The sequence below is a fragment of the Semicossyphus pulcher genome, unplaced genomic scaffold (genome assembly GCF_022749685.1).
Source record: "Semicossyphus pulcher isolate SPU_LCO1_2020_fin unplaced genomic scaffold, fSemPul1.0.p SCAF_27, whole genome shotgun sequence".
Taxonomy (NCBI): domain Eukaryota; kingdom Metazoa; phylum Chordata; class Actinopteri; order Labriformes; family Labridae; genus Semicossyphus; species Semicossyphus pulcher.
Genome location: NW_027211701.1, coordinates 1,138,270 through 1,157,500, shown reverse-complemented (window position 1 = coordinate 1,157,500; position 19,231 = coordinate 1,138,270). Strand labels below are relative to the sequence as shown.

General features: G+C 45.1%; 1 protein-coding gene across 2 annotated transcripts in view; it reads left to right on the top strand.

Annotated features, from left to right (window-relative positions):
* The window catches only part of LOC138604840 (teneurin-3), a 149,150-nt gene that overhangs the window by 56,333 nt on the left and 73,586 nt on the right, over positions 1-19,231 (top strand). For both annotated transcript variants that reach the window (XM_069676851.1, XM_069676852.1), the window contains 6 exons: positions 2,609-2,849; positions 4,551-4,652; positions 6,864-7,058; positions 9,328-9,528; positions 14,294-14,479; positions 17,337-17,363. In XM_069676851.1, coding sequence (XP_069532952.1) covers positions 2,609-2,849; positions 4,551-4,652; positions 6,864-7,058; positions 9,328-9,528; positions 14,294-14,479; positions 17,337-17,363 — 952 coding nt within the window. The remainder of the gene's footprint in view (positions 1-2,608; positions 2,850-4,550; positions 4,653-6,863; positions 7,059-9,327; positions 9,529-14,293; positions 14,480-17,336; positions 17,364-19,231) is intronic.

Genomic DNA, 19,231 nt, shown 5'->3' with positions numbered 1-19,231 from the left:
TCCGTTTGTTCCCAACACGGAAAGTGTTTCCTCTTTCCTTTACAATCATATCCATCCATCCAGCCTCTCAATAGTCTTCATTTTGTCCTTTTCCCTGCACCATACTGATTTGGTCTCAGGTGATGAGCTGGGCGTGGTTTATGAAGTATGACGGGTTTGCTGTGTCTCTACAGCTCCCAGGTGTTCCTCCAACACGGCCTAACTCGGTGAACATTTCCAATATAACATGTTGAATAATTAATGAAATGCTGTTAAAGAAGAGATTCTTCATCTCTATGAAAACAGAATATTTCAGGTCTCAGCAGCAGGATAAGTTTGAAACATCCTTCCCTATGTCTGTGCTCCTCGCGTTCACACGCTGGTAAATATAGCACGAGCAGCAGCTCTTTCCAAAAACGTCCTGTCATGTGTGAATGAAGCTGCAGGGAAGATCAACATGAAGGACACGTCTGAACGACAACGAGTCAACCCAGCAAAAGTCTCACTAAAAACGGGCTCAAACCGTCACCAACAACCAAACGAGGGTCACGACCCTGAAGTCAGAGCGATACGATGCAGCAGAGGAACGCGCTCGGTCGTTCAGAGAAGCCCCGACGAGCCGACTGACGAATAAAAACTCAAACAGACGAAAAGTGCTGAAAAAATTCTGCCTCCTAAGATGTCGGAACCTTAAATCCCTCATGCAGCTGCTCCTCTGAGTCAGGGTCAAGTGCTGCATGGATTCAGTTCATAATGAAGCAGATAAGCTCCTTACAGACCTAAACTCTCTTTAATGACTCCACTTACATCTCTGTGTCGGATCGAGTCTTCTATCGAGGGATTAATCCACTTATCTGTAAAAGACAGCTTCATACAATGCCGTCCTATCACAGCTCAACGTTAGCACTTCAGATAAAAGGCTGTGTGTGTGTGTGTGTGTGTGTGTGTGTGTGTGTGTGTGTGTGTGTGTGTGTGTCCTTGTCATAACCTCATCTGTCTGAGTTCCCATCACTTCTTTCAGTGTGATTGTCGGCCTCGTCACCCCGTGTCACGACTCTTTCTCAGTGTAATAAGAGTCTTCTGATGCTTCTTTAAATGTCTTCATTTCACTTTGTGGAGATTCACGTGAAACCAAACGATCGCTCGCTTGTAGAAAGAGCCGAACGACGTGAACAAGGTCGAGTGAACCTCTGAAAAGGACATCAGCAGACGGCTGCACATGATCCTGTTTAAAACCATGTAGATTACAAACAGCTAGAGCATAACTAGATTTTGCTGATGTGAAGAAACGCCAGGAAATGACATCACAACAAGCAAACACACCTCTGAAGTTTAGTTGTATATCAAACACCTGAGCTCTCTGCTCGTCCAAACGAGAATATGTCAGAAAGAGATAAAAAAAAAACTATGTGAATGTGAAGAAATATCTCTGAGAAAGAAAGATGCAGGATTTTAGTTTTTTCTCACTCTCGGAAAATTGTAAATATCTAATGAAATGTCATAAAAATCAATCAGTGATACGAATATCTGACAACCCAGCCCCTCCATCAGGGGTCAAAGGGCATTTAAAGTCTGTTTAACCCCAGATTTAATATTTACTGGTTAATAAAACAGACGATACAGTTAATGTTACACATGATAAATAATTAGTTTGTTATCATTAAAAAACATATCGACTTGTGATCAGATACCACATCCCCCGCTACTATAGTGACACTGTCACTGTCAGTGTGAACTCTGACGAGCTGAGGAACAAGATGCTGCAAGAGCTCAAAGAAGACAACGGACACATTTCATCAAAGCAAAGCGTGACGGTTTTTTGCCCCGTGTCCACTAATGGTGCTTTCTGCGCTGGCAGCGGCCTGACCTCAGTTGCAGAGCGCTTCTCACCGGCTCTTACTGTTGCTGGGATATAAAAGTTGTATCTCAGCTGCTTCCTTTGGTAGTGACCATTATGTCTCTTTTAAATTGCTGTGTATGTTTAACATTTGCTGTTATTAAAGTTCATTTTACACAAAAACTTACCACTGAAAAGGAATCGTGTCCTGGCTTCAGCAGCAGCTCCACACCTGGAAACTGTAACCATGGGAAACGACTCTGTGGACATTAGATAACAGAGATAAATGTCGGTGACTGCCAGGATTAGCTTCTCCTACACCATTGATTTTTATTGATCCGTGAGGAAGAAGTTACATTGATGGGCTATTTAAACTGTGCGCGCTGTGAGCCCAGCGACAACAACAGCTGACGTAGAGGGTGTTCTTGCTCTGAGGACGCTGAAGACACTGCCAGAGCAACAAACGCTGTCAGTGGACACAGGCCCTAACAGGCAAAGCTTGGCAATCTAGCAAATAAAACTTTGGCTAGCTTAAGCTTTTATTAGCTTTAGCAATGTCAATTAGTATGATTATTTAAATAAATAAACAAAAATGTTGTCGTCCTAAGAGATGGCCCGCTTGGACCAAAGTGTTCATGAGTTTACAGTGGGGACGATATATATAATCCATATTCCTACAGTGCCAGGCAGCAAAAGTAAAACATGGATAGTGCTCAATAACTCCTCAGGGAAGTGGTGGTTAGGTGTTCATTGTTTCAGTAATTATCTTCACTCGTGTGTTTCGTCCTCCAGTACGACTTCGTGGAGCTGCTGGATGGCAGTCGCCTCATTTCCAAAGAAAAGCGAGCGCTCAGCGACAGCGACGCAGGACACGCACACGAGGAGGAGTCCGCAGGAGGAGCGCGACACGCTCGCTCGGTGAACGTGCACGAGGCCGGCTTCATCCAGTACCTGGACACGGGGATCTGGCACCTGGCCTTTTACAACGACGGACGCAACACAGAACAAGTGTCTTACAACACCATCATCATCGGTGAGGCCACACGTTTTGTTACAGTGGATGTGAGGTGACTGCTGGTGTTACTGTGAGTGTGTGTTACCAGCCTCTCGTTGCATGAATTCAAACTTAAACTGCATGTTATTATAAATGCTAAAATATTTGATACAAATATTTGTGGTCCATAAACATCAACAGCATCATACAGATATACTTATTGAAGATCTAACGGCTGCGCAGACATCGATCAGGATCGATTATTTTCTCACACTAATCAGTCAAACCATTTGTGCAGGTGTGTGCAAATGATTTAAAGTTCCAGTAACCCGCAAACACACCGAATAAGCTGAACATTTTTGTTGTGCCTGTGTGAGTCTGTGTGTGTGTCTGTGTGTGTGTTTGTGTGTGAGTCTGTGTGTGTGTCTGTGTGAATGAGTGTGTGTCTGTGTGTGTGTCTGTGTGTGTGTCTGTGTGTGTGTCTGTGTGTGTGTCTGTGTGAATGAGTGTGTGTCTGTGTGTGTGTCTGTGTGTGTGAGTGTGTGTCTGTGTGTGTGCACAGTTAGTGCATCACAGAGCCAACAGAGGTGTGCGACAGAGAGAGAGAGAGTGATGGAGAGAAAGGCAGCAGGGTAATTGGATGTTGGACTGTGTTGATTGGACGGACTGGTTGTAGCTATGCAACCAGAGTCTGCAGACAAAAATCAGTGAAAGTCTTTTTCTGACCTTTTCTGTCTGAACTTGTGCACTTGTTCATGATCCAGTTCTGTTTTCAAACTTTTCGTCTTCACTTTATTTGGTTATTTCCCGCTTGACCTCTGACACATCATGGACGTGCACATAAAGGGGCAGGGGCAGGTGGAGACTGCAGGTACGATTCACCTGCTGTAAGGTGTGTTCAGACCCACATCACAGCGATTTGTTTCACCAGGTGTGGTCTCATGGGAAGCCAATAGAAAGAAGTCAATTTGTGGCAGTTAAAAGAATTCAGCTGAGATTCTCCTGAGATTTCATCAGACATCGTCAAACCAAACTCCATTCAAAAAACAAGCAATTTAAACGTTGTTTTCTTGTCGTCTCGCAGACAGACCTGACAGAGCATGAACTCAGCCTGTGTACAAACCTGCCTCCTGATGTAGTTCTCTCAGCATCCTCTCAGCCTCTTTATTGTCATTAAATCTCAGTAACATCTGTTTGTTGTGGCTTCATAGCGCTGTAGTGAGACAGATCTCAGCCCACGTGTGACTTGCTAGATACAGTGAAACTGCCACTCAGCGGAGACAGATGGACAGGCGCTCCACAGCTGAAACAGAACGCCGGTAGTTGGTGTCCATCAGAGAAATCCTGGTACTGATCCGAGCTAACAGCTCATCAGACTGGGCACTGGTCAGCCTCAAGGAGCTGGAAGCAGCAGGAGAGTTCATCCAGCTTTGTTTTCTGACATATCTGGAAGGGTAAACACTCGCAGGCTGTGGCACTCTTTGGGAATTTGGGATCATGTACACCTGATCAGATGGGCTGTTCCAACATCAGGTGGGCTGCAGACAGCTGCTACATTGCCGGTGGTGTTGTTGTCATCTTGCATTTTTCCCAATTGCCAGATAGTCCGTCCAAGTGTGACAGAAACTCAGTGTTGTGTGTTCATGCTGCTTCAGAGAGGAGATGCATATCCTGCATACACAGTTACCTCACAGACTTTAACCACATCTCTCTCTCTCTCTCTCTCTCTCTCTCTCTCAGAGTCGATCATGGAGTGCCCTCAGAATTGTCATGGAAATGGAGATTGTCTCTCAGGAATATGCCACTGTTTCCCCGGGTTTCTGGGGCCGGACTGCTCACGAGGTAAACACACACACACAAACACACACACACACACACACACACACAAACACACACAGCCATAGAGAGGCAGTAATTGTTGGAGGTTGTTATCCAGGCAGTGACTGTGACCTCACACACTCTGGAGGCTCTGCTGTGTTACCTTTCTGTCTCTGTCTCGCTCGCTCTCCACCTGCTTCCTCTTATATCAAAGAACACACCTCTTACCTGAAACCCTTTCCGCACTGGGACGCCTGTGTGTGTTTTTACCTCACACTGGTCCCGCTATCAAACACAAACCATACCAGCACATACAGTATCTCTGTTTAGCTCTTAGAGGAGGACTGTAGACCCAGATGCATGTTTGAAAAGGTGACATTAAATATTAGGAGACCTTTTATTCTGAAGAGAAGGTCGAGACTCATCCTGCTGGTTTCAGTTCAGCGGTCGAGACTTTAGTGGCCATCAGAGGGACTGTGCTCCTCTTCATCGCTCAGCCCGGCACGTCGATATGAAACACACACCGAGGAGAATCGGGAAAAGTAATCGCACACCGAGGGGAGGTGGTAGGAGATCATTGTCTTGAACTGTACATGAGAGAAATGATGTCGTAGATCTTGAGAATTTGAATAATTTAACTTCTTGGTGCACAAAAGCTGAAGGTGGATTTACAAGTTTAGAAAAAACCTGCAGGAATTGAAGCGTAACGGTGCCTACGTGCTTCATGTGACCAATCCATCTACACTCGCCGGTCGATGTGAGCGTGGGTGGAAGAATCTCATCAATCCAACGAAGCTGTCCGATGGATGATTATGAGGTGAATAAACGAGGTGGATCCTGGATAAAACCAGCAGCTTTGTTGTTAGAACAAAGGTGAATGAAGTGATGCCAGCCTGGCCCGTGTCACCAGGTATCCCAGCGTGCTTTGAGCAGCGAATCAGACGCTTACCGAGCATCATGAAAGGGAGAGTTTTCACAGAGACAGAGTTTGAGCGGGTCCTGTGGTCCAGTCCAGCAGAGACGCTGAATGTTCAGTCAGCGATTCATGGATGAAGAGTGTCATCGTGTCTCTGTGTGTCTGACCTTATTCAACGACAGATTCAGTGTTCCCTCTGAAAACACTCTGTTGGCAGTCCATCACTCAGATCGTCTGAAGGTGTTCCCGTAGACTCTGCAGTCCCAGCTGTAATCCATCAAACTGCATCTTCATCACGCTGAAAGCACACAACAATATGTGGGTGATTAAAGGACAAATACGCCACTTTAAGATGCTGAACTCTCACGCACACAGAGAGAGATGAGCGATGTCGATCTGATCAGAACTACTCGGCTGGATGTTTGGATGAGGCAGAGTTCGGCCTCTTCTCCTGTTCCAATTCTGCTCGTCAGGCAGCTCTTAAATGTTGCACAGCATACAGACACCAAGTAAAACGTGCAGGATGGGCTGCAAGAAGTGTGACAGATTCATTTAATTGGAACAAATAAAGCATCCAAGGCTTGATGGAGTCTTACTACAGGTAGACACAGACAGAAACTCATGTACAAGAAGCTAGAGTAAGTAGACCTGATTTTATTTACCATAATGTACCAAGAATTTAGCTGAAGCATAAAAGCACAAAGAAGCTTTAACTCTGTAAACACTCAAAATACTGTAAAGTGCATGAAACATAACTGTGCAAAAGATCTAATAGCAGGTAAAAAAGAGATTTCACCATTAATACAACATTTGGCTGCACGCAGCCCAGCCACGGGGTTTCGTCTGTGCCATCCCTCGTGGCCCAACGTCTCCCAAGATGCATTAAGCACCAATTCAAAGAAAATGGCGGACTTTTACGCGGCTGAGGAATACACTGAGATACACGTTTATAAAAACGAAATGGCCCTTGAAACAAATTATCTCTAAAATGATAGGTTAACTCACTCGACATTAGTTATGATAGCTAGTTAGCCCGCTAGCTACCTGTTGCTAGGCGACACGAGTGGTGTTTGGTGACGCAAGGTAAGGGCGGGAACAGCTGGTGACACAAACAGGATTTGATCTCAGGCTATTAGATTAAGACCACAGTGCAGATCACAGATAAACTCTAGCAGGTTAAGGAAAACACCTTTTCTAGCGGTGTAACCATTTATAAGCATGGAACTGGTTTTAACCATCTCACTGACTTTACTTTGAACTTTAATTTGTAACGGTACACGTGTGTCTTTGAACGCCTCGCCCCCGCCTGTGTGTTGCAGCCTCCTGTCCGGTGCTGTGCAGTGGGAACGGCCAGTACTCGCGCGGCCGCTGTCAGTGCTACAGCGGCTGGAAAGGCACCGAGTGCGACGTTCCAGCCAACCAGTGCATAGACATCCACTGCGGAGGACACGGCATCTGCATCATGGGCGCCTGCATCTGCAACACCGGCTATAAGGGCGACAACTGTGAGGAAGGTAAGGAGGACTATACGTGACATTTACTCCTGCACACTTTCTTATGAAAGGATGATAAATTATAATTGGTGTCTCTTGCAAAGTTCACGTTTTCACTACTTGTTATGTTGCTAACAGAACACTTGAGCGTCGTGTAGAGTCTTAACTGTTTTATTTGTACCAGCGGAGATATTCTGGAGGAACCTCGTGCCTTCCACCACATTTACTGTAAACGCTGAGCGTATTCAGCTTCAGTGCACAGTACTAAACTTAACACTCATTTGTTGGTTCTGCGGATACATTTTTTCTGCTTTGTCAAACAGGTGAGAAAATGTTTCAAAGTCTGAATGGGAGAAAATCTGGAGACAAACCTTACAAAGCTTTACCGTCTCACATACTGACGCGTGAGACAACAATGAAACTACTCTGTGACGGCAGTCTCTGAGTTAAACTTACAAATATCAGAAATTTAGATGTTGCGTTCAAATGTTGTACAGAAAAGTACAAAACGTGACGTTGGTCATTTTCTTTCGGGTCTGGATAAATCTGTGAGAAGAAAAGACAGAGTGATAAAATATTTGAGTTTCCAGACTGGTGCAGAACAAAGCATGAGGGTGATTAGTGAATGTGAGGCAGGTGAGCAGGCAGGTGGGGAAGGTCAGGTCAAGGAAGAAACAGGAGAAACGTGAGCAGAGGCTGCAGACAGGAAGTCAGAGGAGACACTGAAGTGCAGGTGTTCAGAGGGCTGGTTTCACAGTCTTAAATATAAAGCAGGTAACACTTATAATAAGGTACACGTGTGGAATGTAGTCATGCAGAACAAAGCACTAATGAGTGTTTTATAATGAGCTAATATGCTACAAATAAACATGCTAACAGCTAAAGTTGTACCCTGAAACCTGGCTCTGTAGTCCTTCATGATATCAGGTATTCAGTGTGAAGGTGTTACAGGTGTGTGTGTGTGTGTGTGTGTGTGTGTGTGTGTGTGTGTGTGTGTGTGTGTGTGTGTGTATGTGTGTGTGTGTGTTATGTGCTGTAGGTTTAAAATCATGTTTTATAGATTAAAAGCTAATAATCTCCCCGACCTGCGCCTAAGAATCAGCTAAACTCAGCCTTAAAGTGAAGCTGCTGACAGGAAGTCTGTTAAGATCTGTTACAGCCGCATGGCAAATTAATTTACTCTAATCTCTGTCACACACACGCACACACACACACACACACACACACACACACACACACACACACACGCAGACACACACACTCTGTGACTGTCCAGCTGCTGACAGGTAGCTGGCTACCCGCTGAACACCGCACTAATTCAATCTATAGTGGTCGATACTAATCTGCTGTTTCTGGTTGGACACACACAAACACACACACACACACGCACACACACGCACACACACAAACACACACACAAACACACACACACACACACACACACACACACACCGGGAGGCTGACTCCACATTGGTGCACATCATCATCACACTGTGCACAAACAAAACACAAAGGTGTGCACACGGCGTGTTTACATGCAGGTGACAGTAACCAGATTATTTTATGATGAGTTCAATCCTCTGTGCGCTAATCCTGTAAGAGAGAGAGAGAGAGAGAGAGAGAGAGAGAGAGAGAGAGAGAGTATGCCAGGAACAACAGAGCCTGTGTGTGTGTGTGTGTGTGTGTGTGTGTGTTAATCCCATTTACGGCTGCTGAATCCGCAATTCATGTCAAATAAACCATGTAGGATTTAGAAGACGTCAGAGCCAAATGGTTGTGCAGCGCAGCGCTGAAAGGGTTAATGTGATGTGGCGGAGGGGGGAGGAGCCTGGAGTCTGATGAGCAGCCTTTAAAAGAGGTTCAGGTGTGAGTTCCTGAGACTCAGCAGCACTGAGGGCGAGTTCAGTGAAGTGTCGTGCTCCTGCTGCGGTCGCTAACCTTCACAATAAGACGAAATCACAGTGTGACGCTGAAGGCACGCGAAGGGTTAACTGGCCTCTTTGTTCTCTGGAGTTATTTACACGCTTCAGCTTCAGAAAAGTGTTTAGCTCACAGTTAAGAGGTTCTGTCGACCTGTCTGGATTAAAGCAGCATTAAGCTTTAAACATACACAACAAACAAACATAGCAATGTGATTATTTATCTATTGGGAGTATGTGTTCCCTTTAGCTCAGACTATTCCTCCTTAGTCCTGGAGCCAAAAGCCAAAGGGGTCCAAAAATCAATGAATGATTATGTAATCGACGGTATCCTGCTGTTCCTAACTCCCTCTCTTCCTCGGTGTCTCCAGTGGACTGCATAGACCCCAGTTGCTCTGCCCATGGTGTGTGCATTCATGGCGAGTGTCACTGTCAGCTCGGCTGGGGCGGAGCCAGCTGTGAGATCGCCAAGGCCATGTGTCCGGACCAGTGCTCAGGTCACGGCACCTACAGCGCAGAGACCAGCACCTGTACCTGCGACCAGAACTGGACCGGGCCCGACTGCTCTCTAGGTGAGTGTGGAGTTTATTTAACGTGGTCCAACAATCTTTTTCTCTTCTGATCTAAAAGGAAAACTACTTCTTCATGGCCTTTGTAAAAGCAGCGTCGCGCCGAGCTTGAAGGAGTTAATAAAGTGCTTTACAGGATCATTAAGAGAGGATAAAGAAGAGCAGCATCAGCATAAAAAGAAAACAAAAAAGCAATTAGAGAGCAGAACATAATTAAGATAACGGCGTCAGAGATGTGAGCCCGTAGGAGGAGGAGTAAAAGCTTGTAAAACAACTAATAAGACATACGGTGAGTAAGACTAAGCTGCATCTGTAAACATCATTCTGCAGAGTGCTTTAAAGGATGATTGTGCTTCAGCTCGGCTGTGTACTCTCCGACAGCGCTGATACCCTGATGGCACAAACATGCTCACTTTTAAAGTTAGCCACAGTTTGAAACGGCCAGCAGAACCTTGCCTGAGGAGCTCACTCTGAAACTTGTGAGCAGGCACAAGGTCAGTGACAGAACCGCGGGCTAAAACACATTAAGGCTTCAGTAAATTCTGCAAATCAATTCTTAAACTGACCCGCAGCCATCGACGAGAAGTTAAAATAGAAGTTTTATGGTCTCCAGATTACTAACAGCGTGTTAGACGGCCTGCAGCTGTGGATGGTAGGAGCTGCAAACAGGAGAGCGGTCTCCTGACAGCGGAGGAGTCAGAGTGCAGCAGACCGGACAGCATGAAGAGAGGCTCAGAGAGGCTGCAGATTTCAGCTCTGTGATAAGCAGATAAAGTGACTCTTCTTCAAGAGAAAACATGATGCAGCCACCATCTTCACGCCGTTTTCCCAAAGATTTCGGGGCCAAAAAGGGAAGTTATTTTAGCATTTCAAGAACAGACTGTGTATAAGTGTTCTCACCTATTGGTTTGTGGATTTGCCAAAGCCATCTTGTTTTTTTGGAGCCAGAAGCGACCACATTTGGACGACTGGTTGGGTAGACATAGACCTGTGGCAGCTACACCCTTAACCTTGCCTCCTGGTCTGTGTGACTCTCAATGGGAGCATCAGTGACTAAATGAACATCATGCTGTGAAGAAGAAGACTTGAAACTAGAGACTGAGACCATAAACTCATCAGGAACATGTTTACTGAGGGAATACATCAGATAAGAGAGGAGCTGCAGGTCAGAGGCTGTACATAACAAGTGGACTGTTACAAAACTGAAGTGTTTGTGTTGTGACCTGCTGAAGTTACTGTTTGGTTAGCTGCAGGAAGAAAAGCTGCATATTTAAGGTCAGAGAAAGATCATGGTCGTGGTTAAAGAAACCAAAATGGAGCGTCAGCAGGAAATGGGAAACGCTCAGCGGTCTCTGTTGTCACAGTCATTGTTGACCCTCTCATCAACCCGTCCTCCTCCTGCAGAGCAACACAACAATATCACGTTAGAAGCTCAGATTCTGACAGACATTAGGCATAATTTACACATCCTGAGGAGGATGTTTGTTTGGCATCTGGACAAATGTTTTGTGTTTCTTGTGGGGAGGAGAGTCTCCTGTTTGTGTTACAGAAGAGAGAGAGAGAGAGGGAGAGAGAGAGAGAGAGAGAGAGAGAGAGAGGGAGAGCGAGCAGGAGAAGTGACAGCACTGATGTAGAAAAAAAGGTGACAGAGAAAAAGTCACGGAGGAATGCAGATCAGTAACAGATGGCTCGACATAAAAACAAAGACAAGAGGGAAGGAGTGTGTGTGTGTGTGTGTGTGTGTGTGTGTGCGTGTGTGTGTGTGTGTGTGTGTGTGCGTGCGTGTGTGTGTGTGTGTTCTCACTGTTTGTTGCCTTGGGCTCTTATGCAGAGCATTGTCTTGTCAAAACCATCAAACACACGTCCAATTAAGGACTGTCTCTTTGTAAAACACACACACCTGCAGACATGAAATAATTGACGTGCACACAAAAATATGCACACCTTTATAACTTGATGTTCTTCAACTATTTTCAAACACGCACAGCAGGGCTGAGACGATACACTTACCATCACCACACTTGGTTGCAGATTCTCTATACTACGCTGTGATTATTTAGTATTGCAATTCGATTCAACATGATTGATTATTTTACCTTGGAAAAATTAAAAATGAAATCCTATGCTTTTACATACTGTATACTATGAGTCAGAGGTTTCTCAGAGCTCTGCTTGTCTTAGGTTCGGCCTCCTGATGTTTTTATGGTTCAGTTTTTGAACCACAGCTGAGTTGTCCAAAGAGCGCTCCTCCTCTCTCAAACAAACCAGCACTGTGAGTAAATCAGTAAAAGCACTGAATGGAGCATTTCAGTGTTTCAGTGTTTCTGCAGCGCTCTTCGGTGAGTCACTAAAACGTGACCTGAAACTGAACCGCAGGGACGGCTTTATCTTGTGTTAGCACTTAACATCGCAGCTCAGACTTGAACATGTGAGACATGCTGCCATATTCACACGGCAGCCATTTTTCTTGAATGTAATGTTTAGGGTGGGAAGCTCACATGCTGTAATGTCTGCTGCGTACCAGGTTATAAATATAGAAAAACTGGTGAATCGTTTTCATAAATGCTTCAATATTAATCAGCAACTACAAAGAGAAGGAACAGTGAAACAACATATCTGATAACCTAGCTGTTGTCAGACAAAAGTTAGCATGTTAGCATTCATAATATTCCTAGCTAATACTTTCATAATGTTTAGGGTGGGGAGCTCAAATGCTGTTATCAAGTTGTGCTGCTGTTTTCCAGGTGATAAATGGAGGAAAACTGGTGACTAGTTTTCATTTCATTGCTTCAACACTAATCAGCAACTACAAAGACAGAACAGTTCCATAACCTACCTACCAGCTAATGTTAGCATTCAGCTACTTCTTTATAAGTGGGTGAATGCTAGCACTACTTTCTAAACTCTTTTAATATACAATAGATAAAGACAACATATTCAATAAGCCATGAGTGACCATCAGACAACAGCTAATGTTAACATTTAAACACTTACCAGCATTACCATTATGAGCCTCGGTCTGCAGGTCACACTAAGATTAGCGTCAGAAAACACTGTTAGCTCACAGTTCAGAGGCTTTGTTGATGAGACCACTCAATGTGAGCCGATGTGAACGCACATCAGAAACACAACACTCGATTAAAACGGTCTGTGGTTTCAAGCTTTAAACACACTAATACATAACCAAAGCAATAATGTGATTATATCTATCGGGGGTATTTTTGTTCTTTTTGCCCTTTAGCTCAGACCCGACTCGATCCTGGAGCCAAAAGCCAGTGACCCAAAAATCAACTAATGCTACAGTCTACTGTCTAATGTTAGCATACAACCACTTCCCTACTAGCATTAACATTAGCACATTACAGCTTTCATTCTGTGTCCTACAGCGCAGTCAAATGGTAACCTTAGCATTGAGCTACTTACAAGCTAACAGTGGTTTAAGCTAGGAATGGCTGAATGCTAACGTTAGCTCTTGTCTGATGGTAGCTCGTGAGTTATCAAATACGTTTTAAATTGAAAGACTGTGTAACCAAATGTCTCTTCAGCTGATTTTCAGTCAGAAAGTAGTGAAATGAAAACAATTTCTCTTACTCAATGCGTTTATACGACTTACAACATAAAGACACAGCAGTCCAACTTTATATGAGCGTCACACCCTGAGAGAGACGTCAGAGAAAAATGGCCGCCATGTGAATACAGGGGATTGGTCTGTGAGTTTCGTGGTCGGCTTACACAGAGCCGTATTGTCTGGAAAAACAGAAACGCTCCATCGAAACTTAAATATGCAGCTAACCGTTCTCATCAAGCTAGTGCCAATAAGGACTTCATTCAGGGAGTCGTCCTAGCCTTAATTTAGCTCTTCAATACCTTTAGCATGTGAGCATGTGCTACCTTTAGCACTATAGTGAGAGGTGAATCACTTCACTGTATAATAATACACATAAACACGTTGACTGTGGAGGATCAGAGTTCAGTCCAGGACACACTCTCACACACACACACACACACACACACACACACACACAGATCCAGGTGAATTAGGGACAGACTCGTGGTCTCCGGCTCTTAATTGATTTTTTAATTTATATCTCATTAAAGCGTGTGGACAGGTCATTATGGTTTAGAGGACAATCAGTTCTATGTGAGCCGCAGCCTCTGCAGCGCTCTGCTGCTTCCTATTCATCTGCTCACTTTAGTGCTTATTGAATGAAGCAGGAGCTTAATATATTACACTAATTAAAGATATTCATGAATAAATAACTTTGAATGCATTTTTGAGAGAGTGGCGAGATGAAGGCGCAGAGTCAGATTATCACTCGGCTCATTAGCCAGCACACTCAGCCTTCAGAGATAATCACAGTATCAATGCACAATCAATACTGAGCTAATTTCCCAACCGTGTACACCTCTTCACCACCAGTGACCTGAGCATTACCAAGAACACTCCTGAGGCAACATGAGCTTTAAAGTCGTCCTCTCTGTGCAGTTACAGACCTTTTATGATATATGCATGCTAAACGTGTCGCACTCAGGATGTATGTAGAAGCTGACGCAGAAATTTGTTTGTGCACTACAGTTAGCTAACTATTTTAGCTGTTAGCATCTTTTTAATAATATAGCTGGAGCTGCAGTTGGGCGATGGATTAGCGAACCCTAGCCTACCAGCTAACGCCAACTAACTTGGTACTTGTTTTTAAGTGTCTTCATCCACACACACTTTGTGCTGTCTGTGTCTGTGTCTTCATATTTGTCCTTCTTTCTCCCTCAGAGGTGTGTGAGGTGGACTGTGGCAGCCACGGCGTCTGTTACGGCGGCGTGTGTCGCTGCGAGGAGGGCTGGACGGGAACTTTGTGTGACCAGAAGGCCTGCCACCCGCTGTGCAGCAAGAACGGAGTGTGCAAGGAGGGCAAGTGTGAGTGTGACCAGGGATGGACCGGGGAGCACTGCAATATCGGTGAGTGGATCATTTACAAAGCAGATGAAAGTAATATTTATGTTTTTAAACATTATCTAGATTTGAGAGACGTGCATGAATTAACAGTGACATTTAAAACCAAAAAAGACGAGCTAGCTACCACCGCGAAATAAGGGCCTAACACATTTCTCCATCAGTCTAAGCATTGGTTGAAATGTAGGATACAATAATAGAGACGGAGGGGAAGTGGGCCTAACAGTATTCTAAGAAGGGAATTTCAGATTACAGTGTATTATTGTTTTGCTGCCTCAGCATGAGATCTGAAAAATCATAGAGATGCAGTGTTCAAATATCTGTGAGAGGGAAACCTTTGTGTAGCCACACTGCATTACATACTGTGTTCTTATTCAATGACTTACTCCATTAACAGGAGAAATTAAAGGAGTTTATTGAAACCTGGAAACAAACTCGTGTTGTCGGGTCGAGATATTTAAATGTCTCTTCTCTTCACGCTGCTGTGCGGGGGAGATCAGAGGGAAAACGTTGCTGCTAATTAAACGGATGTCCGTGTTTGTGTTGGTGTTTGCTGTCATTCAATAAAAACTGGAGCGACTAAAGTGCCTCTAGTTGGAATGAGATCCAGGCTGTAAAAAGCAGAGTTGTCCTTTAGGATCAGTTATGTTTGGCCATCGCTCTGGGGAACTCACTCTGGGTGTTTTATTACATGGGTTAGAGTCATAGTCTGCATCAGCTACCAACAACGCTCCATCTCCATCAGGTCTCTGTCTGTAATCAGTCCTGGAAACCTCTTTAAACAAGTGAAACACTTCAGGAGCTTTTAAGAGGAGTGAGACAGAACCATAGTCGTGGCCTTGAAACCAAAACATGTCACAGTGCTGGGCAGATCATCAAGTGCAGAGGTAGACACAGGAGCCTTGTATTGTAAACCAGGCATTCTTCCACAGGTGGTCAGTGCAAAGAAAGCATACACGAATAAGAGCACGGAGGTGGCCAGAAACCAGATGTTAGTCTTTCAAAATAAAGTACAAAAACGTTCAAACATAAACTGGATGTTTCAGAACAGTGAGCTGAAAGACTCTAAGACGCCCCGCAGAGCTGAGACGATGTGCAGAGTCATGCATGGTCAAACTGTAAGCCCTGCACATAAACATTATGTATATTTACATAAACTTTATATGTAGATAAACGTGTAGAATATGTACGATTTAAACTTTAATTACAGGCAGACGTGAGGAGACACAGGAGAGCTTTGTGAGGCTGCGTCTGAACCGACCACTCGCTCCTTTTTCACTACCCTCCTACCTCGGCCTCCGTTTACCTGTAAGACGCACGGTTATCAGAGTGTTCCACCTGTACGATGGAGAGCAAAACATTTACAGGAGGCTGCTTTCTTAGTTTTTCACATCCTCGTCATTTTGAACTTCATCATTAAACATGAAAGATACTAAGCTGAACTTAGTGCAGCTCGGTTTGCAGCCTCCTGGCTGTGCCGAAGTGTGTCGGAGAGACACTGTTATTAACACGGAAATGCTTTGTTCAGTGTTTTTTCTTGGGTCTGTTTGTTTTGGAGAGGAAGACACGTTTGCAGGCTCTGAACAATAAACACTGAAGGAATCTTAACCTAAAAACAAGCTAACAGCAGCTCAGCTCGCAGCCCCTCCTGACGTGCTCTGTGTATGACTCTGCTGCATTACCTGTTTTTACTGGTTTTAATGAAGCGGTCTGTCTGTTTTAGAGAGCCCGAGACCAACTCCAACTCCTGCTTAAACCCTCGAGTGATTCTGAGACCGCTTATGTACAAATAATAATGTTAGAAAACTTGTGGTCTCAGCTGACCACAAGTTTCTGCAGAAAGATTTCAAATGTAATTTCCACATGCAATGTAAACACACACACATACATGTAAATATAAACAGTTCATGTATTTTATTATTGTGTCTCTTCTGTCTCTTAAAACAGATCAAACCTCTGCAGAAGCTGTTTAGTGTCGATGCTCGAGAGCGACCTCTCCATATTGGACTGGTTATTTACAGTTGACACAGTGCGATTGTGTTTTTAAGTGCGTATCTGTGGCGAGTGGAGAGAGCGTCCTGTTGTGTAGTGATAGTCAAACAGGGAAACAGGCGAGTGGCAGGGCCTTTGTGGCAGCTTCAGCTCTCCACCAATCCTCGCACTTAAAAAGCTATTTGTTGTCAAACAGACAGACAGCTACAGTATCGCTGCGAAAGAGCGGCAAATTGGCTCCAGTTATTGTCGGTTAGGCGCACACACACAGTCACACACACACACACACACACACACACACACACACACACACACACACACAGTCACACACACACACACACACACACACACACACACACACACACACACACACAGTCACACACACACACACACACACACACACACACACAGTCACACACACACGGAGAAGGATGCTGAGAGCAGAACAACAGTGAGATGAGGAGGGTTTTAGTGAGAGTGCTCAGCCAACAAACAGCCTGTTTGTTTAAAAGAGAGGATTCATACAGGCTGGCTCTTCTCTCCTTCTGTCTCTGAACGTCACATGAACGTCTCGTGTTCCAGTCAGCTGCAGACTCTGACCTCGCTGCGGTCGTTCCCACCTTCATTAATTATTATATTTCAGCATGAAGAAGTCGAGCAGCAGGCAGAACAATCCTGTGTTTAACCAGAGAACATGATTGTAAGTGTCGCGGGCCTGGTTCTGGAGCCTGAGCCTGCTGAGTGATACGCACCCTGAGTGTCATCGACCCTCCTGCTGAGTCACAGTTACTGATGCTTTCCTCCTGCCTGGTTTTCTGCACTAAATCTTTCTATCTACCTTTTTCCTGTATCCTTTCTTTCCTTCTCGAAGCTCACAATCCGGACATTAGAGTAAAAGGTACTGTACTCTTTTCCTCTTCTCCTCCTCATCACCAGCTTCTCTCTTCCTCCCTCCATCCTTTGCTTTCTCTCTTGGTGTATTGTGGAGCTGATGGTGGCTGTTTACTTTTATTTTAAACTTGGATATCTGGTTGAGTTCTTCCTCTCTCCCCCTCTCTCATTTCCATCTCTGATAACGTGCAGCATTTCTGTGGCTTTCAACATTTTGAGCCCTTTTATGTTTTATCTTCTCTAAATGTGCGACAGCACTTTAATGTAACAATCTGTTTCCTTTTGCCGATCAAGTAGTGCACTTGGATGTTTTCAGATAAAATATAATTATATTGTTTAAACTGTACAGCTGGTTCTGAATGCGTTTTAATGTTGTCTTTTGTGCTCAGAGGTTGTTGTGTCTTTATCATCAGCTCAGACGCCGACCTAAACGCCTCCAGTTATTAAAAAACTCTGGACCATATGAGACGTAGTTTCAGCCTGTTCTCACGCGGAGCAGCACGACAGCAGTGTGGTCAGTGGCCCAACGCTTCAAAATACGACTCCGTAGGTTCTGTCGTTTCTGGACGCTGTCCTCCAGGTTATTGTTTTTCTGTGGCGTTAAAGTCAGGACGTAGCACGAAGAGCGAAATAAATGTGCTTGTGGTGCGTACGATTTTACCCTAAATCTGTGCTGTAAATACTTTAGTTACTTCAATTACAAATGTTACAAACGCTACATTTACATGTTAGTACCAGATAAAGATGGCTGACGCGTCTCTGCCTCCACTCGTACAAAAGTGAAGCCCAAACTCCCCTGGAGCGGGCGCTGCCATCATCTGTATCCAGAGTGTGTGCAGCAGAGATTGGCTGGTGGAGCCACCTTCCCGCCCCTTCCTCTACCCGACACACACCTTTACCTTGTGTCCTTGGCGCGTTGGAGCCCTCAGGTGTCCTTGGCACGTTGGAGCCCTCAGGTGTCCTTGGCGCGTTGGAGCCCTCAGGTGTCCTTCGCGTGTCGGAGCCCTCAGGTGTCCTTGGCGTGTCGGAGCCCTCAGGTGTCCTTGGCGTGTCGGAGCCCTCAGGTGTCCTTGGCGTGTCGGAGCCCTCAGGTGTCCTTGGCGTGTCGGAGCCCTCAGGTGTCCTTGGCGTGTTGGAGCCCTCAGGTGTCCTTGGCATGTTGGAGCCCTGAGGTGTCCTTGGCGTGTTGGAGCCCTCAGGTGTCCTTGGCGTGTCGGAGCCCTCAGGTGTCCTTGGCGTGTCGGAGCCCTCAGGTGTCCTTGGCGTGTTGGAGCCCTCAGGTGTCCTTGGCGTGTTGGAGCCCTCATGTGTCCTTGGCATGTTGGAGCCCTCAGGTGTCCTTGGCGTGTTGGAGCCCTCAGGTGGGCTCAGTCTGCAGCAGAACAGCTTCTTGTGTCGGTCTGAAGCAGATATTCACGCTGATGGAAAGTTCAATGACTGTAGTGTTAGTGTTAGTTACGTCTCCTCTCGCCGTTCCTCCTCTACTCTGCTACTCGGGAACAGAACGTTGCAGGAGCCCCATTTGTCCACAGAGCTGTCAGAAAAATGTATTTGACGTGTATTTTGATTTTATAGTTTGACTCATGTCCCATCTGTTAACATAGAGGAGGCGGACTTTATGACCTGTACTGCAGCCAGTCAGCAGGGGGCGACAGAGAGGGTTTGGCTGTCATGACGTCCATCGTTTTATACCGGCTTCAGATCATGGACCACTTGTTATGGTCATATTTTGGAGCTCAGCGCTGCTGACGAAGCTGCTGTATACGTTTAGATTGACAATGTGCTAAATATTAGCGACTTATTGGCTGTGTTGACGTCTCTGTGCAGCTCTTTAAGCAGGTCAGAGAGACAGCTTCCCTTTGCTGTCAGAATGTT